General features: G+C 40.1%; 1 protein-coding gene across 1 annotated transcript in view; it reads right to left on the reverse strand.

Annotated features, from left to right (window-relative positions):
• The window catches only part of LOC146361499 (uncharacterized), a 43899-nt gene extending 24578 nt beyond the window's left edge, over positions 1-19321 (reverse strand). Inside the window, 13 exon segments of the mRNA XM_084922358.1 lie at positions 506-822; positions 1656-1699; positions 6371-6907; positions 7070-7122; positions 8045-8200; positions 8742-8915; positions 9008-10775; positions 10914-11142; positions 16034-16112; positions 17945-18061; positions 18205-18303; positions 18388-18525; positions 19261-19321. Of these exon segments, the coding sequence (XP_084778484.1) occupies positions 506-822; positions 1656-1699; positions 6371-6907; positions 7070-7122; positions 8045-8200; positions 8742-8915; positions 9008-10775; positions 10914-11142; positions 16034-16112; positions 17945-18061; positions 18205-18303; positions 18388-18476 (3662 nt within the window). The 5' untranslated portion in view covers positions 18477-18525; positions 19261-19321.
• Positions 19322-21420: the final 2099 nt, after the last annotated feature.

The following is a 21420-nucleotide window of genomic DNA, read 5'->3' on the forward strand; positions in this document are numbered from 1 at the left end:
TGAAAAGAAAAGCTTCTGGACTTATTTAAGTTGCTTGAAGACATTTCACCTCTCATCTGAGAAGCTTCTTCAGTTCTAAGGTCAAATGGTGGAGAGTCCTAGATTTAAGCCTTAGCGGAGTGTCCCCCGAGGAAGTCATGAACCCCCTGTTGATCCTCTACCTAATCACACGAGCCAAGGTGTGAAAACGAGTGTAGGTCACAATCAGCGAAAGTTTTGGGTGAACCTGCTGTGAAACCTAGACCCACCGTGTGAGCTCAGATGATTTCCTGAGGGGCAAGTCTTTTTTTCATTTAGCAAGTAGGTTTGGATAAATATTTTTCTCCATGAAAAAATAAAATAACTATTTAAAAACAGCATTTTATATTTACTCGGGTTATCTTCGTCTGAAAATATTTGTTTGGTGATCTGAAAAATTTACATGTGACAAATACAAAAAAAAAAAAAAAAAAAAGAATCAAGAAGGAGACAAGTATTTTGTCAAAGCACAGTATAAATAGATTACCTCTCTACAGCAGAACATCTTCCTTCTTTAAAATCAGTAATAAAACCCTTGGAGTTGTCGCTCTTTAATGACACACAGCTTGGATCAGGTTCAGGTCCAGGTTGATTCCTGTGAATAATGATGGAGCAGTGATGTGAGTGCTGAGCTGTGACATGGAGAAGAGTCATGGACAGTTAGAGATGGTCATCTCACCTCTGAGCTTTGGTCTGGCTCTCATGTTCCCCACACAGAGTGGTTTTAGAGGGAGGGACTCCCTCCTCTCTGTCCTCACACTGATCCATGCTGCTGAATTCACATCCACATCTGATTATATCCTCTTATGTGTGGAAACTAAAATAATAAGTTTGACACTTGGGTAAAACACAGACCAGAGTTTAGAGAAAACAAAAGTTGCAATCTCGGAGTTAACTGGTCTTTGAAAATAACCCTAAAATTTAACCAAATAACATATTTTACTAAAAAACTATTAAGAATAATTTTTGTTCTTAACCATATGTACCAGCTATAGTACAGTTTTGCACAAGCTGATGGTAGTTTTCATACAGCCTGTCATACAAATACAGTACATTTACTTTTATCAGTGTAAACAAAACAAGTATTACCAGTACTACCACCACCCCCTCCCACAGAGCCCTGAACACAAAATGGCAGAAACTGTAAATTCAAAAGGGAAAGAAGACCAGAAGAACCAAAGAATTGCTGCACATCGTGCTAGTCTGCATGGCACCAATACATATACCAAGACCTTAGCTACCACAATTCTCTCTCTATTTCCTGCTCATGCCGAGACATGAGTGCAACCCCCGTTTCTTCGAAGTACTTTCTTCTGTGTATATACTTAATGCCAATGAATCACCATTACAGGCACAAATAAAAGAATACAGATGTTAGTTCATTTACACAACACAACATTGAAAACTTTGATTTACAATTGCAAATGTAACTTGCCTCTAAAGTGCGAATGAAAATTAAAAGACGATACAGATGCTGCTCTTCCGGGACTCTGCGCAAACAAACGTAAACTACTAAATTGCGGATAAACAATTACTGTAAGCCTCCTTTGTCCCGAGCTCCCAGTTCTAGCTGTGAGTCCGTTAACGTCGGTTGTTTGTAAGCTGCACACAGGTCATGTTAGCGGTGAAAACATTACCTTCACACGCAGCTTTAAACGGAACCGATCATCTGCGCCACAACCTTCAAAGAAAAAAAAAAGAAAACGGAAAGTTTTGTAAACACCCAAAGATGCGTTTGAGAGCAGCTTCACAATCAGGGAAATCAGACACTGGCCAGTATGGGATTTAATTCTAGAAATGTTTGTTAAAGGTTTTGCCGAAATCAGTCTCACTGCCCTGTTATTGAATGTACACTCCAAAGGATCTGTTTATACTGCAATGTGACACCGTGTTTTTGAATTAAAACTAGTTTTAATTTAGGAGCACAATAAATAGGTCTGAATGTCCTGATGCTTCCGTGCTCTTACACAGAGGCCTGAAGCTTCAGCAGCAAGTTTGTCAGTTTAGCTAATATAGTATAGGGTAGATCAGCGGTCCCCAACTCCTGGGCAGTGTTGCCAACTTAGCGACTTTGTCGCTATATTTAGCGAGTTTTCAGACCCCGACTTTTTTTCTAAAAAGCGACTAGCGACAAATCTGGCAACTTTTTCTGGTGTTATTGGAGACTTATTTATGACGACTTTTTGACGTCAAAGCGGGTATCGCTTTTACTCTCAACAAGCAGCGGGTGCTGCCGTGGGCACCTCGCCCGTTCCAAAGCGCTCACGGGCGGAGGATAGTCCTCCCCCAGCTGCTATCAGGGCAGAAGATGTTCACACCTGTGCGTCCAAACTGCAAATGAATCCCTGTTGATTATCATATCAATTTCAAAATTCTTTTGCTTACCTTTAAAATTTTCAATAATCTGGCTCCCAGCTATCTATGCGAGCTCCTTCAGTTGTATATTCCTAAAAAGGCACTTAGATCTTTCAATCTAATGCTCCTGATGCAACCGAGGTCTCATCTGAAATCCAGAGGTGATCGGGCCTTTGCTGTCGTAGCTCCCAGACTCTGGAACAACCTTCCTCCTTATATTCATTCCTCTGAGTTTGTCCAGTCTTTTAAAGTGCATCTTAAAACTTGTTATTTTAGACTGGCCTTTGATTCAAACTAGTATGTTATTTCGTGGCGAGTTTTTTGTTTCAAACAATTGTCATATCATTGTTTCCTGCCCTCCTTTTAACTGTCTTATGCTATTGCTCTGACCAACTGTGAAGCACTTTGGTTAACTTTGTTGTATTATTATGTGCTATAGAAATAACTTTTGATTTTAATTTTGAATTATGACTAAAACCAAGTTTTAGTTTAACATTTGCAGTCAAAATTAACACTGGTGTGAATGTGCCTGAACAGTTTGTAGATTCAATGCAGCTCAGCAATTCCTCTCTAATAGCATAGTTTGTCTCTTCTCCAGCAAACTAACTGCAACTGAATCTTCCCAGCTGACCTCAGCTTCAGAGAAACACTATTGGACTTTTGCAGGACTTTTGCAGTAGTTACAGGCAAGGATGCAAGCACAAACTGGTACAAACTGTACACCACTATACTGAAATAATCAGGCTATTACTGAAATCAAATCAACAGACTTAACATATCAGTTACATACAAGTCCTTTATAAACTATGATATAAATCTGGAGGTGCTGACAGATGTTTGTATATAAAGGACTCCTTCCTGCTTTTAGTCTTATTCCTGACCATTATTAGTTATCTTCTAATCCAGAAGTCTGTACAATGTGTTTCATAGTTTCTAACAAGCCAATTAGGGTTAAACTTCACAGTTACTGCATGACTGAACTCTACGAAGGAGTATTAGGGCTACATTAACCCTTTCATGCATGAATTATGACAAACTCAATCTAGATTTTTTTTCCTGAAGTATTTCTATTCATCTTTAGGCATGGAAAAAAGATTTTTGAACTTAATTTTTTTTAAACTTGTACTTTTTTCTTTTTTATATGTCCACTTAGGTGGACAACTGGCTGACCAGTGGGTGGTATGGAGTGACACATCAGTGTCTAATGTAGTGGTTTATGTGCAAGTATACCATCAACACTGAGACAAAAACAAGAAAACAGCCTGCCCATCATCTGTTCATAGGAATCGCTCATATAGGATTTACCTGCCTTAACTTTCTGTGCACAATAGCCAATCAGATGTTAGAGTCTGTGTGACAGTTAAAGTCAAACATACTTGTATAGAGAGAGACGGTCTCTGCTGATCAAACAGCAGAGACACTGTAATGTCCCTGTAATCAGACTCTGCCCTGTTACTGATTACTCTGTTTGTAGGCTGTTTCTTTAATCAGTCAAATGAATTTTACTTTTATCTCAAATAATGTCCAGTTCTGCTTAAACTATAAGTAGGGATGGACCGATCCGATATAAAGAATCTGTATCACCGTGGTCAAGTGAGCCATCATTTGTGAGCCGCAGTCAAGCCAGCCGCCTCTTATCCGCCGCAAAATTTTCTTGCGCTTCTACACCGGCCTTTACGGCAGCACCTTTTCTCCTTATTTCACAAGGCTGTCCCAATGCAATGTGTGTGCACATGTGCATGTGTGAGTGCGCACACGCACGTATATGTGTGCGCGGGTCTGCGTTAACGCTGACAGCACTAGTATGAATATAAATCTATATTGTGTGGTTGAAAACAGTTATCAGCACAATTATAAAACACAATAGTAAAACAGGTATGATATATAAATAAATTGAATTGAATTAATGTCACAAATATTTTTAATTAACACAAGAAATGTTTACTTACGAACAAGATGAAAACATGGAAAACCGGTTCAGCTCTCCTACTTACACGAATAGGATATATTTACGTAACATAAGTCCAAGGTTAACATCAGGGTTATACATGTAACCAGTTCTATATCACAGAGAGTAAATAAAGGAATGTTCTACATATTTAACGAGAACCTGACATGAATATGAGAATGTAGTTCACATTTTTACCAGCAGTGAATATCAAATGATGATTTTAACTGTCAGAGTTAAAGGAAATGCTGGTTTCATTGGAGCTTCAGTGAACGTTCATCATATTCTGAACTCAGAGTAGAGGGAGATTTTCTCTTCTGCTGAAACAGGAGAGTCTCACTGTGACATTTGGTCAGATTGTGATACTAACAGACTGAACTATCTGTTAAATTTAATCTTCCTTTCCAGGGGCGGTGCTCATTAGAGCCAGTTTTGTGGTGCTGCCTGATGGTTCTTGTGACTGCTGTTGGGGACATATTCAAAGTTTTTGCAATTTTCCAGACTAATTGACCTTTAGTTCTTAAAGTAATGATGGACTGTCTTTTCTCTTTACTTGGCTGATTTCTTCTTGCCCTGATATAAATCATCCGGGGCGATCGTGGCTCAAGAGTTGGGAGTTCGCCTTGGAATTGTAAGGTGGCCGGTTCGAGCCCTGGCTCGGACAGTGTCGGTCGTTGTGTCCTTGGGCAAGACACTTCACCCGTTACCTACTGGTGGTGGTCAGAGGGCCCGGTGGCGCCAGTGTCCGGCAGCCTCGCCTCTGTCAGTGCGCCCCAGGGTGGCTGTGGCTACAATGGGTGGATGACTGGATATGTAAAGTGCTTTGGGGCCTTAGGGACTAGTAAAGCGCTATACAAATACAGGCCATTTACTCACCATGACACTGAGTGGAGCATTTGTTTCTCTTTCTTATATATATTTTTTTAAAATTTTTATATAGGACTGACATTATACTGGGACTATCAAAATAAAACAGAAAACACGAAACAAATCACAAAGACGCAGACTTGACACTGAGAGGCAGACTGAAAGAACAGAACACATGGAACCCAGGGACGACAGAGAAGAATTAACATCAAACTAAACTCATGACCAGAACCAAACTGAAACACTGATTTATAATACTCATCAAAGGGATAGCTAAAGAATCAGACATAAATCATAACATAGAAAAAAAACAAAACATAAGAAACAGAAAATGCTGAGTCAAAATGACCCAGAACTGTGACATATTTAATGAGAGCCAGTCGTGAATATCAGAATGTAGTTTATTTTTTACCTGCAGAGGGACAAATCATCAACTTAAAGTCACACTCTTTCACAGTTAGAGATGGCAGTTTTAAAGACTAAAAACTCCCTGAAAATTCATCCTATTTTAAACATGAAAACAAAAATTTATATTTTGACCATCTACAAGATATCTCTTTTCTCTGCTGATCAGACTGGAGAGTCTCAATGTAATATGCTGGCTAGTCAGACTCAGTTTTAGTTTAGAATAAAGTAGAAAATAATGATTCGGCATTGTACAGTGTTGGGAACTACACTTATAACTGTTTTCTAATGGATCATCTAAGCAACTATAGGCAAGCTAATGTCCAGCCATTATTTCCATATTCTAACAGCAAAAGTAAAAATCACAGTGAATCGTAGCTGCTACCCAAACATGTATCTAATGGACAATAATGTGTAAATGTCTCTGAACAGTTTGTAAATTCATCTGTTGTCATCTAAGTGCCCCTGACATGAACTGAAGTGTCTCAGATGAATTTAGCTTCAGAGAAAAACAACACACAAATATTCACCATGAACTTTAAAAAACAGAAAACAACATGTGGATCCTGGAATAATCGTAGCTTCCATCTTTCAAGCACTGAAGAGGAAGACGATTGCAAGGAATCATTTAGAACAGTTTAAAACAACAACTGATTGAGTCCATGAATCTGAAAATGTGTTTCTGAGTGAAAGAGACAAACATACACAGACTGAACTATCTGTTCAACAGTGAGAGTGTTTCTCTAACAGGAGGGCACTCTTCACACTCAACTCAGCACAGACACACTGAAGAACCAGGAAACCAGACTGTAAATGCAGGATACAGAGGTTCAGTGAATGTCGTGTTGAAGGTGTGGAGGTGGATCAGAGTGTCAGAGGAGACTTTGTAGAAGGACAGAGTGCCAGCAGGATAATCCACATACACTGCTACTCTGTTAGAGACAGAGGAGGAGGAGGAGCGGGGGTACAGATATGTTTCTCTGTTACCGTGAACGACAGAGTAACCCTTAACTTCAGAGCAGAACAGACTCCAAGACTGATCATTCCTTCCAAACACACAGTCTTTACCGTCTCCTTTCCTTTCGATTCTTCTGTAACTCAGTGATATTTGAACCTCTAATTTCCACTCGACCTCCCAGTAACAGCGACCAGTAAGGCCATTTTTACATAACAGCTGAGGATACTGGTAATCAAATCTGTCTGGATGATCAGGATATGACTGAACCTCCTCCACATGTGTCACCTTCCTGTTGTTGCCAGACAGCTTGAGGTTTGTGTGTAGTGTGTCTGTGTCAATTGTGGGTTCACAGGAATCTGATGGAGAGAACAAACACAGTCCAGCTGCAATTATTGATCCATCATCTGTTCATTGATTGACACTTTGATGGTGACAGATGTGAATGAGTGATGTGACAGTTTGAAGATGGTTGAATGTGTGCTGCTTTGTTTTCACGAATCACATTAAAACACACTTACACTTCCTCAGACCTGGTCTCAACCATTGTTCTCCAGCAGGCTCCAGAATGACCCTGAAAGGAGGAGGGGGGTCAGACCAGCACAGTCTCTTTCAGCATGCACACATGGACATTACATCGCTCTCATACTGTTAGACACTGATAAAGGAAGAGCCAAGATTTTCAGATATACACTTTAATCCATATGTGTATTGAAGAGCATTTCATGTAAAGATACATTTGTATGACCCTTTAGTTCCCCGACTCATTACTTTTAGGGAGGTGCTTCAGTCAGTAGAAATAATCCACATGTGCCATTTATTAGTATCACATGTTAAAAGAAAACTCCCGCCTATAATATTTTCCACATTTACTTTTTTCTCACTGCGTGTAATGAACTTTGGCTTTCTGATATCTGCCAAAAATAAAGTTAGTGTTCAATAGTGCTCTTTTTCTGAGTTTAGGAGATAAAATCAAAAGAGGGAAACAAGAAGGACATGGAAATACAGAGCAATGGGGCCAACGTGACACCAAGCAGAGGAAGATAGAGGACATAAGTACACAGAGGATAGCGGATGGAAAACAGGGGAGAACACAGCTGGAACAACAGAACAGGTGAAACAAAAATAAACAGTCAAAATAAAACAGGAAGTATAATAACTATGAACACAAACACTAAGACACAAAGGTATGGCACTGGGAGAAACAGACGTGGAACAAGACTGACTGTGGAGAAAGAAAGGAAACACCAAACAGAGAAACAGTATTGCTCTCTTTCAAAGAAAAGAGAGCAATACTGATTGTGAAGAACAATACAGACTAACCAATTACTTAAACACTTAAAGTATAATTAAAGGATATATATATATATATATATATATATATATAGAGAGAGAGAGAGAGAGAGAGAGAGCGAGAGAGAGAGAGAGATTTAGCAAAGAAAAGAAAATCTCCTCTATTAGACATAATCTTTGGCTACAAACAAGTCTCTCCATACCTGAGAGTTTCCTGACTCGATTTCTCAAGCAGAGTCACTCCTGCATCTCCAGGATGATTGTAGCTCAGGTTCAGCTCTTTAAGACGTGAGGAAGGGGAGCTCAGAGCTTTTGTCAGCAAAGAGCAACCTTCTTCTGTGATCATACATCCTGACAGGCTGCAGAAACATGACATACTCATAAAGAAGTGTGGTGCAGTTGACTAACATTATTTTGTAATTAAGTAGGATTTAGCACTTAAAAACTAAAGTCTACAGTTAGCAAAACCTACATAAAGTAGAACTAAGGCTAGTGGGACTGTTATTAGTTTACAGGCATTTGGTCATAAATACATTTATGCAAAGACTAGAATGTTGACCAGATAAAGACACTAAGTTAATTTACAAGATTATTTAAATCATTATTCAATCCAAGGATTTATAAAAAATTTGGAGCAAATTTGCCCACAAAACATCTAATCTTTGAAATATTTTAAGCCAAAGCAAAGTAGAGAAAATAAAATTTTGAAAAAATGAAAATAAATTATTATTATTATTATTAATAATAATAATAATAATAATAAAACACTGAAGGTTCTACTTTACAGAAGTAATAATAATAGATACTTTGATCAATTCCAGTAGACACATTCCCTCATAGCCTGACTCAATGCAAACCAGATTTTAAATCACCATAATTAAAACATTTTAGAACCCTGACCGGAGTGTTTCCAGTTCACAGTGTGGAGATTCCAGTCCTCGGCACAGCACTTCCACTCCTGAATCCTTCAAGTCATTGTTACTCAGGTCCAGATCTCTCAGACTAGAGGACTGGGAGCTGAGTACTGAGCAAAGAGCTTCACAGCTTCTCTCTGAGAGGTTGCAGCCACTAAGTCTGGTGAGACATCAAAAGAATCTTGAGATATTTTTTTTCTTTGCTAGTGAATATATAGCAGTGTATTTAAAGCAAAAGAGTTTAAAACTTACAGAGCTTTTTCAGAAGCTTTGACGATGGGCAGCAGCCTCAGAAGAGCCTTCTCTGAAGCAGAGTATTTCTTCAGGTCAAACACATCCAGGTCATCAGATGACAGTAGGATAAAAACCAGAGCTGACCATTGAGCAGGAGACAATTCATTTGTAGAGAGACTTCCTGAATTCAGGGACCTTTGGATCTCCTCCACTAGAGAACGATCATTCAGTTCATGTAAACAGTGGAACAGGTTAATCTTTTGCTCCGCAGACAGACTCTCACTGAGCTTCTTCTTGATGTAATTAATTGTTTCCTGATTTGTCTGGGGACTAATTCTTATCTGTTTCGGGAGACCTTGTAGGAGATTCTGATTTGTCTGCACTGAAAGACCCAGGAGGAAATGCAGAAATAAATCCAGGTGTCCTTTTGTGCTTTGCAAGGCCTTGTTCACAGCGCACTGATAGAAGTGATTCTCTGTCTGGGTGTTTTTTTGTTGCTCTTCCAGCAGATTGACTCCAGAGTTGATGAAGGTCAGATGGACATAAAGAGCAGCCAGAAACTCCTGAACACTCAGATGGACAAAGCAGAACACCTTGTCCTGGTACAGTCCTCTCTCCTCTTTAAAGATCTGTGTGAACACTCCTGAGTACACTGAGGCTGCTCTGATATCGATGCCACAGTCTGTCAGGTCTGATTCATAGAAGATCAGGTTTCCTTTCTGCAGCTGATCAATAGCTAGTTTTCCCAGAGACTCAATCATCTTTCTGCTCTCTGGATTCCAAGGAGGATCTGTCTCAACTCCTTCGTCATACTTGACCTTCTTCACTTTGGCCTGAACCACCAGGAAGTGGATGTACATCTCAGTCAGAGTCTTGGGCAGCTCTCCTCCCTCTGTGGTTTTCAGCACATCCTCCAGAACTGTAGCAGTGATCCAGCAGAAGACTGGGATGTGGCACATGATGTGGAGGCTTCGTGATGTCTCGATGTGGGAGATTATTTTGCTAGCTAGTTTCTTATCACTGAATCTCTTCCTGAAGTACTTCTCCTTCTGTGGGTCAGTGAACCCTCTGACCTCTGTCACCATGTCAATACACTCAGCAGGGATCTGACTGGCTGCTGCAGGTCGTGTGGTTATCCAGAGGCGAGAAGAAGGAAGCAGTTTCCCCTTGATGAGGTTAATCAACAGCACATCTACTGAGGTGGACTTTCTAGGATCAGTTAGGATTCTAGTTTTGCGGAAGTCCAGAGGAAGTCGACACTCATCCAGACCATCAAAGATGAACACAACTTTAAACTCTTCAAAGCTGCAGATTCCTGCTTGTTTGGTTTCAATAAAGAAGTGATGAATAAGTTCCACCAAGCTGAACTTTTTCTCTTTCAGCACATTCAGCTCTCTGAAAGTGAATGGAAATATGAACTGGATGTCCTGGTTGGCTTTGCCTTCAGCCCAGTCCAGAATGAACTTCTGTGTTAAGACTGTTTTCCCAATGCCAGCCACTCCTTTTGTCAGCACTGTTCTGATTGGTTCATCTCTTCCAGGTGAGGCATTAAAGATGTCTTCTTGTGTGATTGATGTTTCTGGTCTGTCTGGTTTCCTGAATGCTGTTTCAATCTGTCTGACCTCATGTTCATTGACCTCTGCAGTCCCTCCCTCTGTGATGTAGAGCTCTGTGTAGATCTGATTCAGAAGGGTTGGGTTTCCTGCTTTAGCGATCCCCTCAAACACACACTGGACCTTCTTCTTTAAAGCACATTTAAGTTTATTCCGGCATATGCTGGGAATTTCTTAAAGAACACAGAGAGGATATAGCCTTAAAATAAAAACATCAACAAGTTCTGCTTTCAGAAGTAGATATATAATATGAGATCGCAAATGTAATGTTATTCTACTACCATTTTAAATATTTAGAGTAAACCTCTTACTGCTCTCCAGATGATCAGCCAGCTGCGCTTGCTTCATCATCCTCAGGAAGTGCAGAGTGAGCTTCACAAATGCTTCTCTGCTGCTGTTCATCTGCTTTTCATTCTCAGCCTTCAACAACTCTTCATCCTCCCCATGACTCTCTAAGCATTCTGGGTAATCTGGACCCAGAATGTTCAGAATCTTCTTCAGCTCATTCTTTACAAAATTAACAATGTTTTCCTCCAGCAGCTGGAATAGAATAGAATATGAATGATTCAATCAGTGTGAAATCATGAAGTGAAACATCAGATCCATGTTGGATACACTGGACTTCAGCCAGAATGTTTCCAATACAAATATCATATTTTGGTGTCTCTCAAACTAAAAATAATGCCTGAATAATGGGGTGTTGGTTTCATTATATACTACTCCATTCTAAGACAACAGGTTGCTAACTAAAACTATAATATAATTTGAACTGTACCACATATAAAATGCAATCAGAATTTCCCTTCATGATCACTACTCTTTCTCGTAATTTGACTTTACATCCTAGTAGTAGGAAATCTCTTAAGTAATATTTTTAAAAATCAACAAATTAAAATACCCTCAAATGTTTCCATTTCCTTTCCTTTGCTGTTGAAAAATGCTGTGACTTTCAGAAGTCACACCAGTGAAATACTAATTGTCATGGTCCTGGGTCAAGGACCCAGCGTTTTGTGATTATGATTATGATTATTATTATTTTCTCATGTTCTAGTTTCATTCTGATTTTGTATTCTGTTAAACTGCCTGGGAACTTCCTGTTTTATTTTGTAGATCCATATGTGACATCACTGTGTTCAGCTTGCGTTTCCCTGTCATCATGTGAATTAGGATCATCTATGCTTCCCTCCTGTGTGTCATTTCCTAATTACCTTGTGTGTGTATATATAGTGGGTGTCGGTCTGTGCTCAGGGTGTGTCATGTATTTTTGGTTTGTCATTAGTTTTCCCCAGTCTAGGTTTTTGAAGGTTTTTGCTCATCATTTTCTGTTTATGTCACTCTGTAAATAAACAGTCACTTGCATCACAGCCTTAGACTGCATTTTGGATCCTTTTCCACAAACACCACCCGGCAGTCATGACAATACAAACCAACCTGAGTCTGGACCCAGCAGACTCAGGCTCTTTCACAGAGGAGAAAATTGCTCACACAGCTATGGGATTACTGCCGGGCAGTCATCCACGCCTCGGACACTCCAAAGAAACCCATTCAAGTCGTCTTCTTGGATGCCTTCCTGTCTTCCACTGTTTTTCCTCAGAACTTCCTTGATGTCAGGGAGCTGGTTCGCATTATTAAGGATTTAAGAGCGACCTTCAAGTTTGATCTGTTTGGCATGGATGGCCCAGGCAAAGAGGATTCTGTGGCCTTCCTAGAGACTCTTGCCACTTGGTATTCCCAGCACCAACGGGCAGTTTCCCCGTCGCTGGTCACTGCTACACCACCCGACACTTCATCCCGGAAAAGATGGTGCCCCCACCGTCATCATCACACAACTCCTCAACTCACTCCTGTAGCTTCAGTTGGGACTGCTGACCACAGACGGGCAGTGAAAAACATCACAGTGAGCAAATTGGACTCTGTGATGCGTGTACATGACACTGGTTGTGGTTATAATCACACTGGTTATAATCATGTCTCCCCTGTTTAAGATGTTGTTGGGACCTGAGAAAGGGGTTGTGTGTGCTACAGAAGCAGAGCAGCTGGAAAGCTGCACTCTGGAAAACTAGACAATGAAAGATGTTTAAAGCTGCAATCCTGCTGTCGTCAGGTCCTTCACTGCCACAGTGTCCTACAATCTTAAGTATGGTTGTGGACAAATCCATAACCAGACGTGAAGACAAGCAATTAAAGCAACACAACTACATCTCAGAATATTCTGAGTAACTGCTGAATTTCACATTTCTCTAGCTCAGACATGCTGGGCTCTAAATAAATTCATTAAATTTCTTTTGTGAACTGAGGTGGAATAACTTTCCTGCACTAATGCCAGTGCTGTACAGTGTTGGGGAGTAACAGAATACATGTACCAGCGTCACGTACAGTGGCTTGCAAAAGTCTTCGGCCCCCTTGAACTTTTCCACATTTTGTCACATTACAGCCACAAACATGAATCAATTTTATTGGAATTCCACGTGAAAGACCAATACAAAGTGGTGTACACGTGAGAAGTGGAACGAAAATCAATACAATAAATAACTGCAAAGTGGGGTGTGCGTAATTATTCAGCCCCCTGAGTCAATACTTTGTAGAACCACCTTTTGCTGCAGTTACAGCTGCCAGTCTTTTAGGGTATGTCTCTACCAGCTTTGCACATCTAGAGACTGAAATCCTTGCCCATTCTTCTTTGCAAAACAGCTCCAGCTCAGTCAGATTAGATGGACAGCGTTTGTGAACAGCAGTTTTAGATCTTGCCACAGATTCTTGATTGGATTTAGATCTGGACCTTGACTGGGCCATTCTAACACATGGATATATTTGTTTTAAACCATTCCATTGTTGCCCTGGCTTTATGTTTAGGGTCGTTGTCCTGCTGGAAGGTGAACCTCCGCCCCAGTCTCAAGTCTTTTGCAGACTCCAAGAGGTTTTCTTCCAAGATTGCCCTGTATTTGGCTTCATCCATCTTCCCATCAACTCTGACCAGCTTCCCTGGTCCCTGCTGAAGAGAAGCACCCCCAGAGCATGATGCTGCCACCACCATATTTGACAGTGGGGATGGTGTGTTCAGAGTGATGTGCAGTGTTAGTTTTCCTCCACACATAGCGTTTTGCATTTTGGCCTAAAAGTTCCATTTTGGTCTCATCTGACCAAAGCACCTTCTTCCACATGTTTGCTGTGTCCTCCACATGGCTTGTGGCAAACTACAAACGGGACTTCTTATGGTTTTCTGTTAACAATGGCTTTCTTCTTGCCACTCTTCCATAAAGGCCAACCTTGTGCAGTGCACAACTAATAGTTGTCCTATGGACAGATTCCCCCACCTGAGCTGTAGATCTCTGCAGCTCGTCCAGAGTCACCATGGGCCTCTTGGCTGCATTTCTGATCAGCGCTCTCCTTGTTCGGCCTGTGAGTTTGGGTGGACGGCCTTGTCTTGGTAGGTTTACAGTTGTGCCATACTCCTTCCATTTCTGAATGATCGCTTGAACAGTGCTCCGTGGGATGTTCAAGACTTGGGAAATCTTTTTGTAGCCTAAGCCTGCTTTAAATTTCTCAATAACTTTATCCCTGACCTGTCTGGTGTGTTCTTTGGACTTCATGGTGTTGTTGCTCCCAATATTCTCTTAGACAACCTCTGAGGCCATCACAGAGCAGCTGTATTTGTACTGACATTAGATTACACACAGGTGCACTCTATTTAGTCATTAGCACTCATCAGGCAATGTCTATGGGCAACTGACTGCACTCAGACCAAAGGGGGCTGAATAATTATGCACACCCCACTTTGCAGTTATTTATTTGTAAAAAAAAATGTTTGGAATCATGTATGATTTTCATTCCACTTCTCACGTGTACACCACTTTGTATTGGTCTTTCACATGGAATTCCAATAAAATTGATTCATGTTTGTGGCTGTAATGTGACAAAATGTGGAAAAGTTCAAGGGGGCCGAAGACTTTTGCAAGCCACTGTATTTAAAATGCAAAATATGAGTAACTGTATTCCGTTACAGTTACCGTTTAAAAAGGTGGTATTCAGAATACAGTTACTTTGTCGAAAAAAATGGATTACACAATGGTCTTTTCCTGTTTCATATGTTAGGCTATACCTTCTTTATTTTGTGAGTGTTACAGGCATAGCCCTAAAGAATGTAGCCTCATGGGCAGTGTAGTCCGTGCTACAGGGAGAATGGACTGCCATACCGCTTACGCGTCTGTGAGCGCGAGGGAGGGAGAAAAAGGAGAGTCAAAAAGTACGAGTTGTCACCGACCAGAAACAGGAGATGGAAGCATATAGATACAATAATAACGACTGCAGTCAAAAAGATGGCCTAACGAGCCCAGTTGTAAGTAAGCTATTATATGGTCTAGTTGGAATTGATATGGCGAATAACCTTCAGTAAAAGTAATAAATCACACAGCAATAGTACATTCATGTAGTTGTAAAAAGCATGATACTATATGAAGTAATCCAAAGTATTCAGAATACGTTACTCTCATTGAGTAATGTAACGGAATACGTTACAAAATACATTTTGGGACATGTATTCTATAATCTGTAGTGGAATACATTTTAAAAGTAACCTTCCCAACACTGGTGCTGGATTTTGCTAAAGTGAACAGAGACACCTTGCGTGTATAGGAACAAGGCATATAAAGTCTGCTGTGTTTTTAAAACCAATGCCAAAAGTCTTCACTGGATTTTATCATAGTGCCCTCCAATCTGGCCACCAAAGACAAAAAGTGTCTGTACTTCTTTAAGTTGCTTGAAGACATTTCACCTCTCATCCAAGAAGCTCCTTCAGTTCTAGGGTCAAATGGTGAAGAGTCCCAGATTTAAGCCCTGTGGAAGAATCCCCTCAAGAGGGACAATGGACTCCCTAATTATCCTCTACCTAATCACATGAGTCAAGGTGTGAAAATGGGTGTAGTCACGATCAGCCAAAGTTTTGGGTGAGCTCATTGTGAAACCAGCCCCACCCTACCAAATGATTCCTGAGGTCAGATGGCCCAGGATGTGAGTGGGCATTAAGGCGTCTGGGAAGAGATCTCAAAACCGAATTATAGATGGCAGACAGTTGGTGTCGTATGCGACCGCCTCTGTTCGAAGATGGTTGTTCACAGTGGACAAAGATGACTTCTTCCACTCCGCTTTCAAACCATCTGTCTACTCTGTCCAAAATGTGAACACTGGAAAGAGGTCACTCTTTCGAGGGCTTCGATCTGGGACTCTCCACCATTTGACCCTAGAACTGAAAAAGCTTCTCGGATGAGAAGTGAAACATCTTCAAGCAACTTAAAGAAGTCCAGACACTTTTCTTTCCAAGCTCCTTAGACTAAGATGACCTGGATGACTGAGAACCTTCACAGGCACATCCCCACATCCCATTCACCCACCAATCTGAGCCATGGTCTGAGTAACCCTCACACCCTGTACAGACCCTAAATATGGAGTCCAGATGTGCATGATTCTGTCGGTCAGACTGATCTCTGGCAACCTCTGAGCTTTCCTGGTCCACTCTGTGGAGGAATCATGAAGAATTAGTTTACATCAGGTCTGTTCATACAGAATCAACCACAAGCTAAACGCTCATGAAGTGAGGTCTGAATGTGAGCAGTGAATCAGATGATTCCCTTTAGTCGTAAATTTTTACTAGTCCTGATAATGCCATTGATAATCAGCAGCTCAGCCTGCAGCTGTTTGAAAATGTTAGCTAAGCTTGGTTTTGTCCCGACAGCTTTCCATTAGTTTCAGCTAAGATAAAAGCCCTTCTCTATCTGTATGTATAACTGGTTTCACAGGTCACCTTCCAGTTATCAGAAAATGTCTATGTTTGTAGTCAATTATTGTACCATTTCTTCTAAATATGTTCTAAACATGTTATAAATGTCTTGAAGAGGCATATTTCTGTCTAATGTACGTTTTCAACATACAACTTTGTCTCCTCATGATCTAATTTCCTTTTACATTTGTTTTAGCTATTACTGTCAAACATTTTCCAGTCACCCAAGATAAATCTGAATTTATCTTGATGAGTTTGTGGTATTTTTAAGTTTAAGTTTTGAAATGTTTCCTTGTTGTTGTTGTTTTTATTTCCTCAGGCGATCTTTAAAGTGGTTAAAATTATCTGGGTTCAATTCATTGTCCTAGTTTATTTGTATTGTTTGTTTTAGTTTACTTTTCATTCCCTGTGTAAAGTCTGCATTTCTGTGTTCTGTATACTGTTACTTCCTGTTTTATTTTGGCAATCTGTCTTCTTTCAGATTTAGTTGTATGTTTCTTCCCAGGTGTCTCCAATATGGCCTCATCTTCTCTTATGTATTTAAACCTTTAAACCCTCGTGTGTTCTGCCCCCCATCATGCTGTGTGTTCCTTTGGTTTCTGGTTTCCCTGTGACTCAGAGTTTTTGCATTCCTGTTGCCAGCACTGTGTTGTTTTTGTATTTTATTTGAAAGACTTCAGCATTAAAACTGTTTTTGAAGCTGGGTAACTTACTTGTGTGATCTGAGCAGAACCATCTGCACCTCAATGCAAAGACTAAATACCGGGGTGTGGTCATGAGGAGGAACAGAAGAACCAATGAGAACTATTTCTATGGGGTCTGTGTGCAGTCATTGGAAGATGGCAAGTGCCATGTTCAGACTGACAATAAACTGGACTTCATTTAAAAAAAACCACAGAAACACTCTTCAAGAAGGGCCAAAGCTCTCTCTATTTTCTGAGATTACTGAGGTCCTTTGACATTTGCTAGGTGATGCTCAGGATTTCCTATGAGTCTGTTGTGGCCAGTGCCAGTCTCTATTCTGCTGTGTGCTGGGGCTGTAGACGGGGGTTAGTGGATAGCAAAAGACAATAAACTGATCCACAAGGTCACTAACGTGGGTGTGGAGCTTGACTCTCTAGCAGGCATTTCACAATGGATGACACAAATGGGAGTCATTGACAATCTTTCACATTCTTTCCATTTCATGTTGGAAAGCACATTCAGGAAAAGGCTCATTCCACCAGTGAATGCTACAGGAAATCATTCCTATATGTGTCCATCAGACTTTATAACTCCTCATTATGACTTGTTTATATTGTAGTATAAACAGTAGTGTATTATAGTATTGTTGAACTTTGAAATATTAAATTTAATATTGTAGTTTGAACACCACCATCTCTGCTACAGCATTGGTTCCTTACACTTTAACTGCTGTGTTTTTGAAACAAACTCCATGGCACACCACTTTAAACATGAATATAGAAATGTGTGTGAAACAGATCTTACCTGACATTAAACATGTCAGAGACTATTCAGTCAAACTGTTTAAATAAATAAAGTCAGTTCCAACGTTTAGATACAGATTACCTTTCTGCAGCCGAATGGTGTCCTTCCTTAAAACCTACAGGGATATACATTGACGAGTCACTTTTTAAGGACACACAGCTGGGTTCAGCTCCAGAAAAATCTGGTCTGCAATGGAGCCTGACAGAAAAAGAGAAAATAAAAATTGAAAAAAAAAAAGTTAACAGTTTCTTCAATTGATTAATTATAGTTTAATTAAACTGAATTACAATTTGTCTCCTGGGATATTTTTCAGTCCAATCTAAACAATGAGAAGCACTTACTCTGCATTATTTGATGCTGCTTTTTGAAAATCTAAAATATTTTCTTTTGATCCATCACTCTTTAAGGACACACAGCTGGGTTCAGATCCAGGTTGGTTCCTGTGAATAATGATGGAGCAGTGATGTGAGTGCTGAACTGTGACATGGAGAAGAATCATGGACAGTTAGAGATGGTCATCTCACCTCTGAGCTTTGGTCTGGCTCTCATGTTCCCCACACAGAGTGGTTTTAGAGGGAGGGACTCCCTCCTCTCTGTCCTCACACTGATCCATGCTGCTGAATTCACATCCACATCAGCTCACACACACTTTCTACCTTCACCTGCAGAGGAAACACAAATCATGCATGTCCACATCAACTGAAATCCTCCTTTCCATCATGTGTACTGTCGAAATATCAGCTGCTTCTTTTCTGCTTCATCTCAGTGTCAGCTGAATGCAGTCAGACAGCAGTGTGAGGCAGAGGAAGCTGCCATCAGCGGCTCTACTTCTACTATCAGTCCACTAGATGGAGCCATGAAGCACACACGATGCATTCACTGACACACTGATTCACTCTGACTGGAAGCTTCAGCCCATTAATATTCAGTCAGTTCAACACATCTGAACATTTTCAAACATTTCAGCTGATCCATAATTCAAAGAGGATCAGCAGAGTTAAAAGTGGGGAAGAACTTGGCGTTTAAGAACATTTAAGCATTCAAACATAAATATTGAACGCATTAACTGAGTTTGTAAGTAGGTGAAGTAACTGTGAAATGAGGAAGTACTGAAAAACGTACTTCAAGACAGCACTAGAAACATACAGGAGAAAGTTACAGAATATAACATTTTAGTAACTGTTTCAAAATAAATTACTTAATACCTCTAATATCTTGACCATAGTATGAGTTCATATTCTGACTTTCTGTTCACACTCACACACAAGATGTCAGATGGATTGTTGGTCAGCTTACATTATTCACATCTTCCCAATTTCAGATTTTTCTCTGTTAGTTTGAACTATGAAGCACATTTTTGCTGTTTCTGCAGGTAAAAAAAATTAAAGATTCCTTACTGTGTTACAGAGCTTCAGACTGAGGCAGTAATGTGATCCCAAGTTCAGGAAAATGAAGTGAAACTGTAAAAAGGAAAGAAACACCCAGAAAGTAGCTGACACAGGACTTGTCCAAAAACTGAACTGATCTGTTTTTGATTATCTGGAAATGTCTGATCAGAGTTTTATTGTTTAAAAATAAATAGATAAAACTAAAAAAACACAACTTTCCTGTTAATCAACTTAACCTCCAAAATGATACATGCAGATGTATGCAGATACATTCGCTTTGGAGTGTAAGATTCAGTTCATTGTTTTCAGCCAATTCAACACATCTGGACAACATTTTCAAACATGTCAGCAGACGCATGAGTCAAAGACGATCGTGGAACATGAGGCTGCTGTGGTTGGTGTTCAGTCCCTGGATCCTCCTCTAGTCTGCATGTTAAAGTATCACTGAACAAGAGTCACAGTTTTAAATAAAGTTTTGAATCCACTGCGTCCACAGATCACTGTCTTTACACTGATGATAGATGGAAGATAATAGCACTCATTTTAAAGAGTCTGCAGGGAGCAAGCTAATCTCTAAGTGCGATTTTAATGTTTTTAATCAACTGTAGATTAATGTGTTCTGATATGAGGTTTGACAACAGCTATATGAACGAGGAAATGAGTAACAGACAGCTGCTTCAGGCTCACATGACAGAGGAGTCAGAGAACAAAATGAGAGTGAGGCAAAGAAAACCTTCAGCAGGTCAGATATGGTATCAATAACGGATCCATGCTTTCTCTTTGTTTAATAGAACACTGGAAGCTTTTTCCCTAAACCTCAGATGTGATGCTTTGTGGTTTCACAGTCACACTGATGTATGTTTGTAGACTTACTGAAATAGCCCAGAGTGTCAGTCTGTTTGTGTCACACTTCCCTGTGCTCAAGTGACTGTCAGTGTCATGCAGTTTGATTAAGCACTGAACAAACAATTAATTTTTTTTCCCACATATAGTCTGACTTGCATCGGTACAATGAAGTCACGCAGCACTGTTGTGCCAGACCTGCCCTGCATATAAACTACTCACATCAGTTTGAGTCTAAATGGACAGGTCACATGATAGTTTCCCCCCCCAACCTGTCTTCCATGCTCTTACTTACTGAGTCGTTTTTGGAAGCTGCTCAGAAGGGAAGGTCTCAGTAGTAAAATTTCACAGTGAGGTTACATTTAGGTATTTGCTTTGATTTGTTCCCAAATAATGAAAACTACATTGTGGGTGGTGCTATATGACTGTTTTACTGTACATCCAATGTATAATAAATATTAATGACATTCAGCCTCACATGTTCCTTTTTATTTAAAAAAAAAATAGCTTGTTTTAAAAATTGATATAATGAAAGAAACATGAAGTTCCATATTAATCAGATCAGTATGTACAGCACTAACGTCACCAATGTCTCTTTTAACTCTGGTGAGATGTTGAGTTATGTCCCTCTGCCGGTGAGAAGATGAACTGCATGGAGTCAGTTTAATGAACGTAGATGACATGAAGTGTTTTTAAATCAACCTTTGATAATTGTACAGGTGACTGCTGATAACCATACACACACCATGACACAAACAGTGATATCAATTAAAGTCATAATATGGCAAGTCATAATATGATCCTGGGTGTACACCCAAACACATTACCACAGGGTAACACACAGAGAAATAATCATTCATACCTGTTTTTCACTTAAAAGAGCACTTTCTCAGCAGTTTTACTTTGTGATACTATATTTATTTTGACCTAGGTTGAATTAAATGTTTTCACGGCTGTGACTGTGACAGTAATTTCCCAACAATCTCATTTTGAAAAATCAACCTGTAAACATATTTTAAAATTCCAGACTTTCCATTAGTGACATTGGATTAGCCAATCAAATCTCTTAAAGCAAATGGGCCCTCCCCTACATTTTCTGTGTGTTCGTGCACCTCATAGTACAGCATTTAATGTGTAGGAGAGAGAAAAAAAAAATAAACTGCAGCAAAATTTGTCAGATTAACCGACATGTGAGCTGCGAGGGCTGCTGTGATGCTGCTGCTGCACCATCAAAAGTGACTAGCGACTAATCACCAGGCTTTACAGTCACAGGACGCTGTAGGAGGGACAGCAGTCCCAACAACAGAGTGAGGAAGAGATGGAGGA

This window comes from Perissodus microlepis, chromosome 23 (genome assembly GCF_051167445.1).
Source record: "Perissodus microlepis isolate ML-2025 ecotype Zambia chromosome 23, ASM5116744v1, whole genome shotgun sequence".
Taxonomy (NCBI): Eukaryota; Metazoa; Chordata; class Actinopteri; order Cichliformes; family Cichlidae; genus Perissodus; species Perissodus microlepis.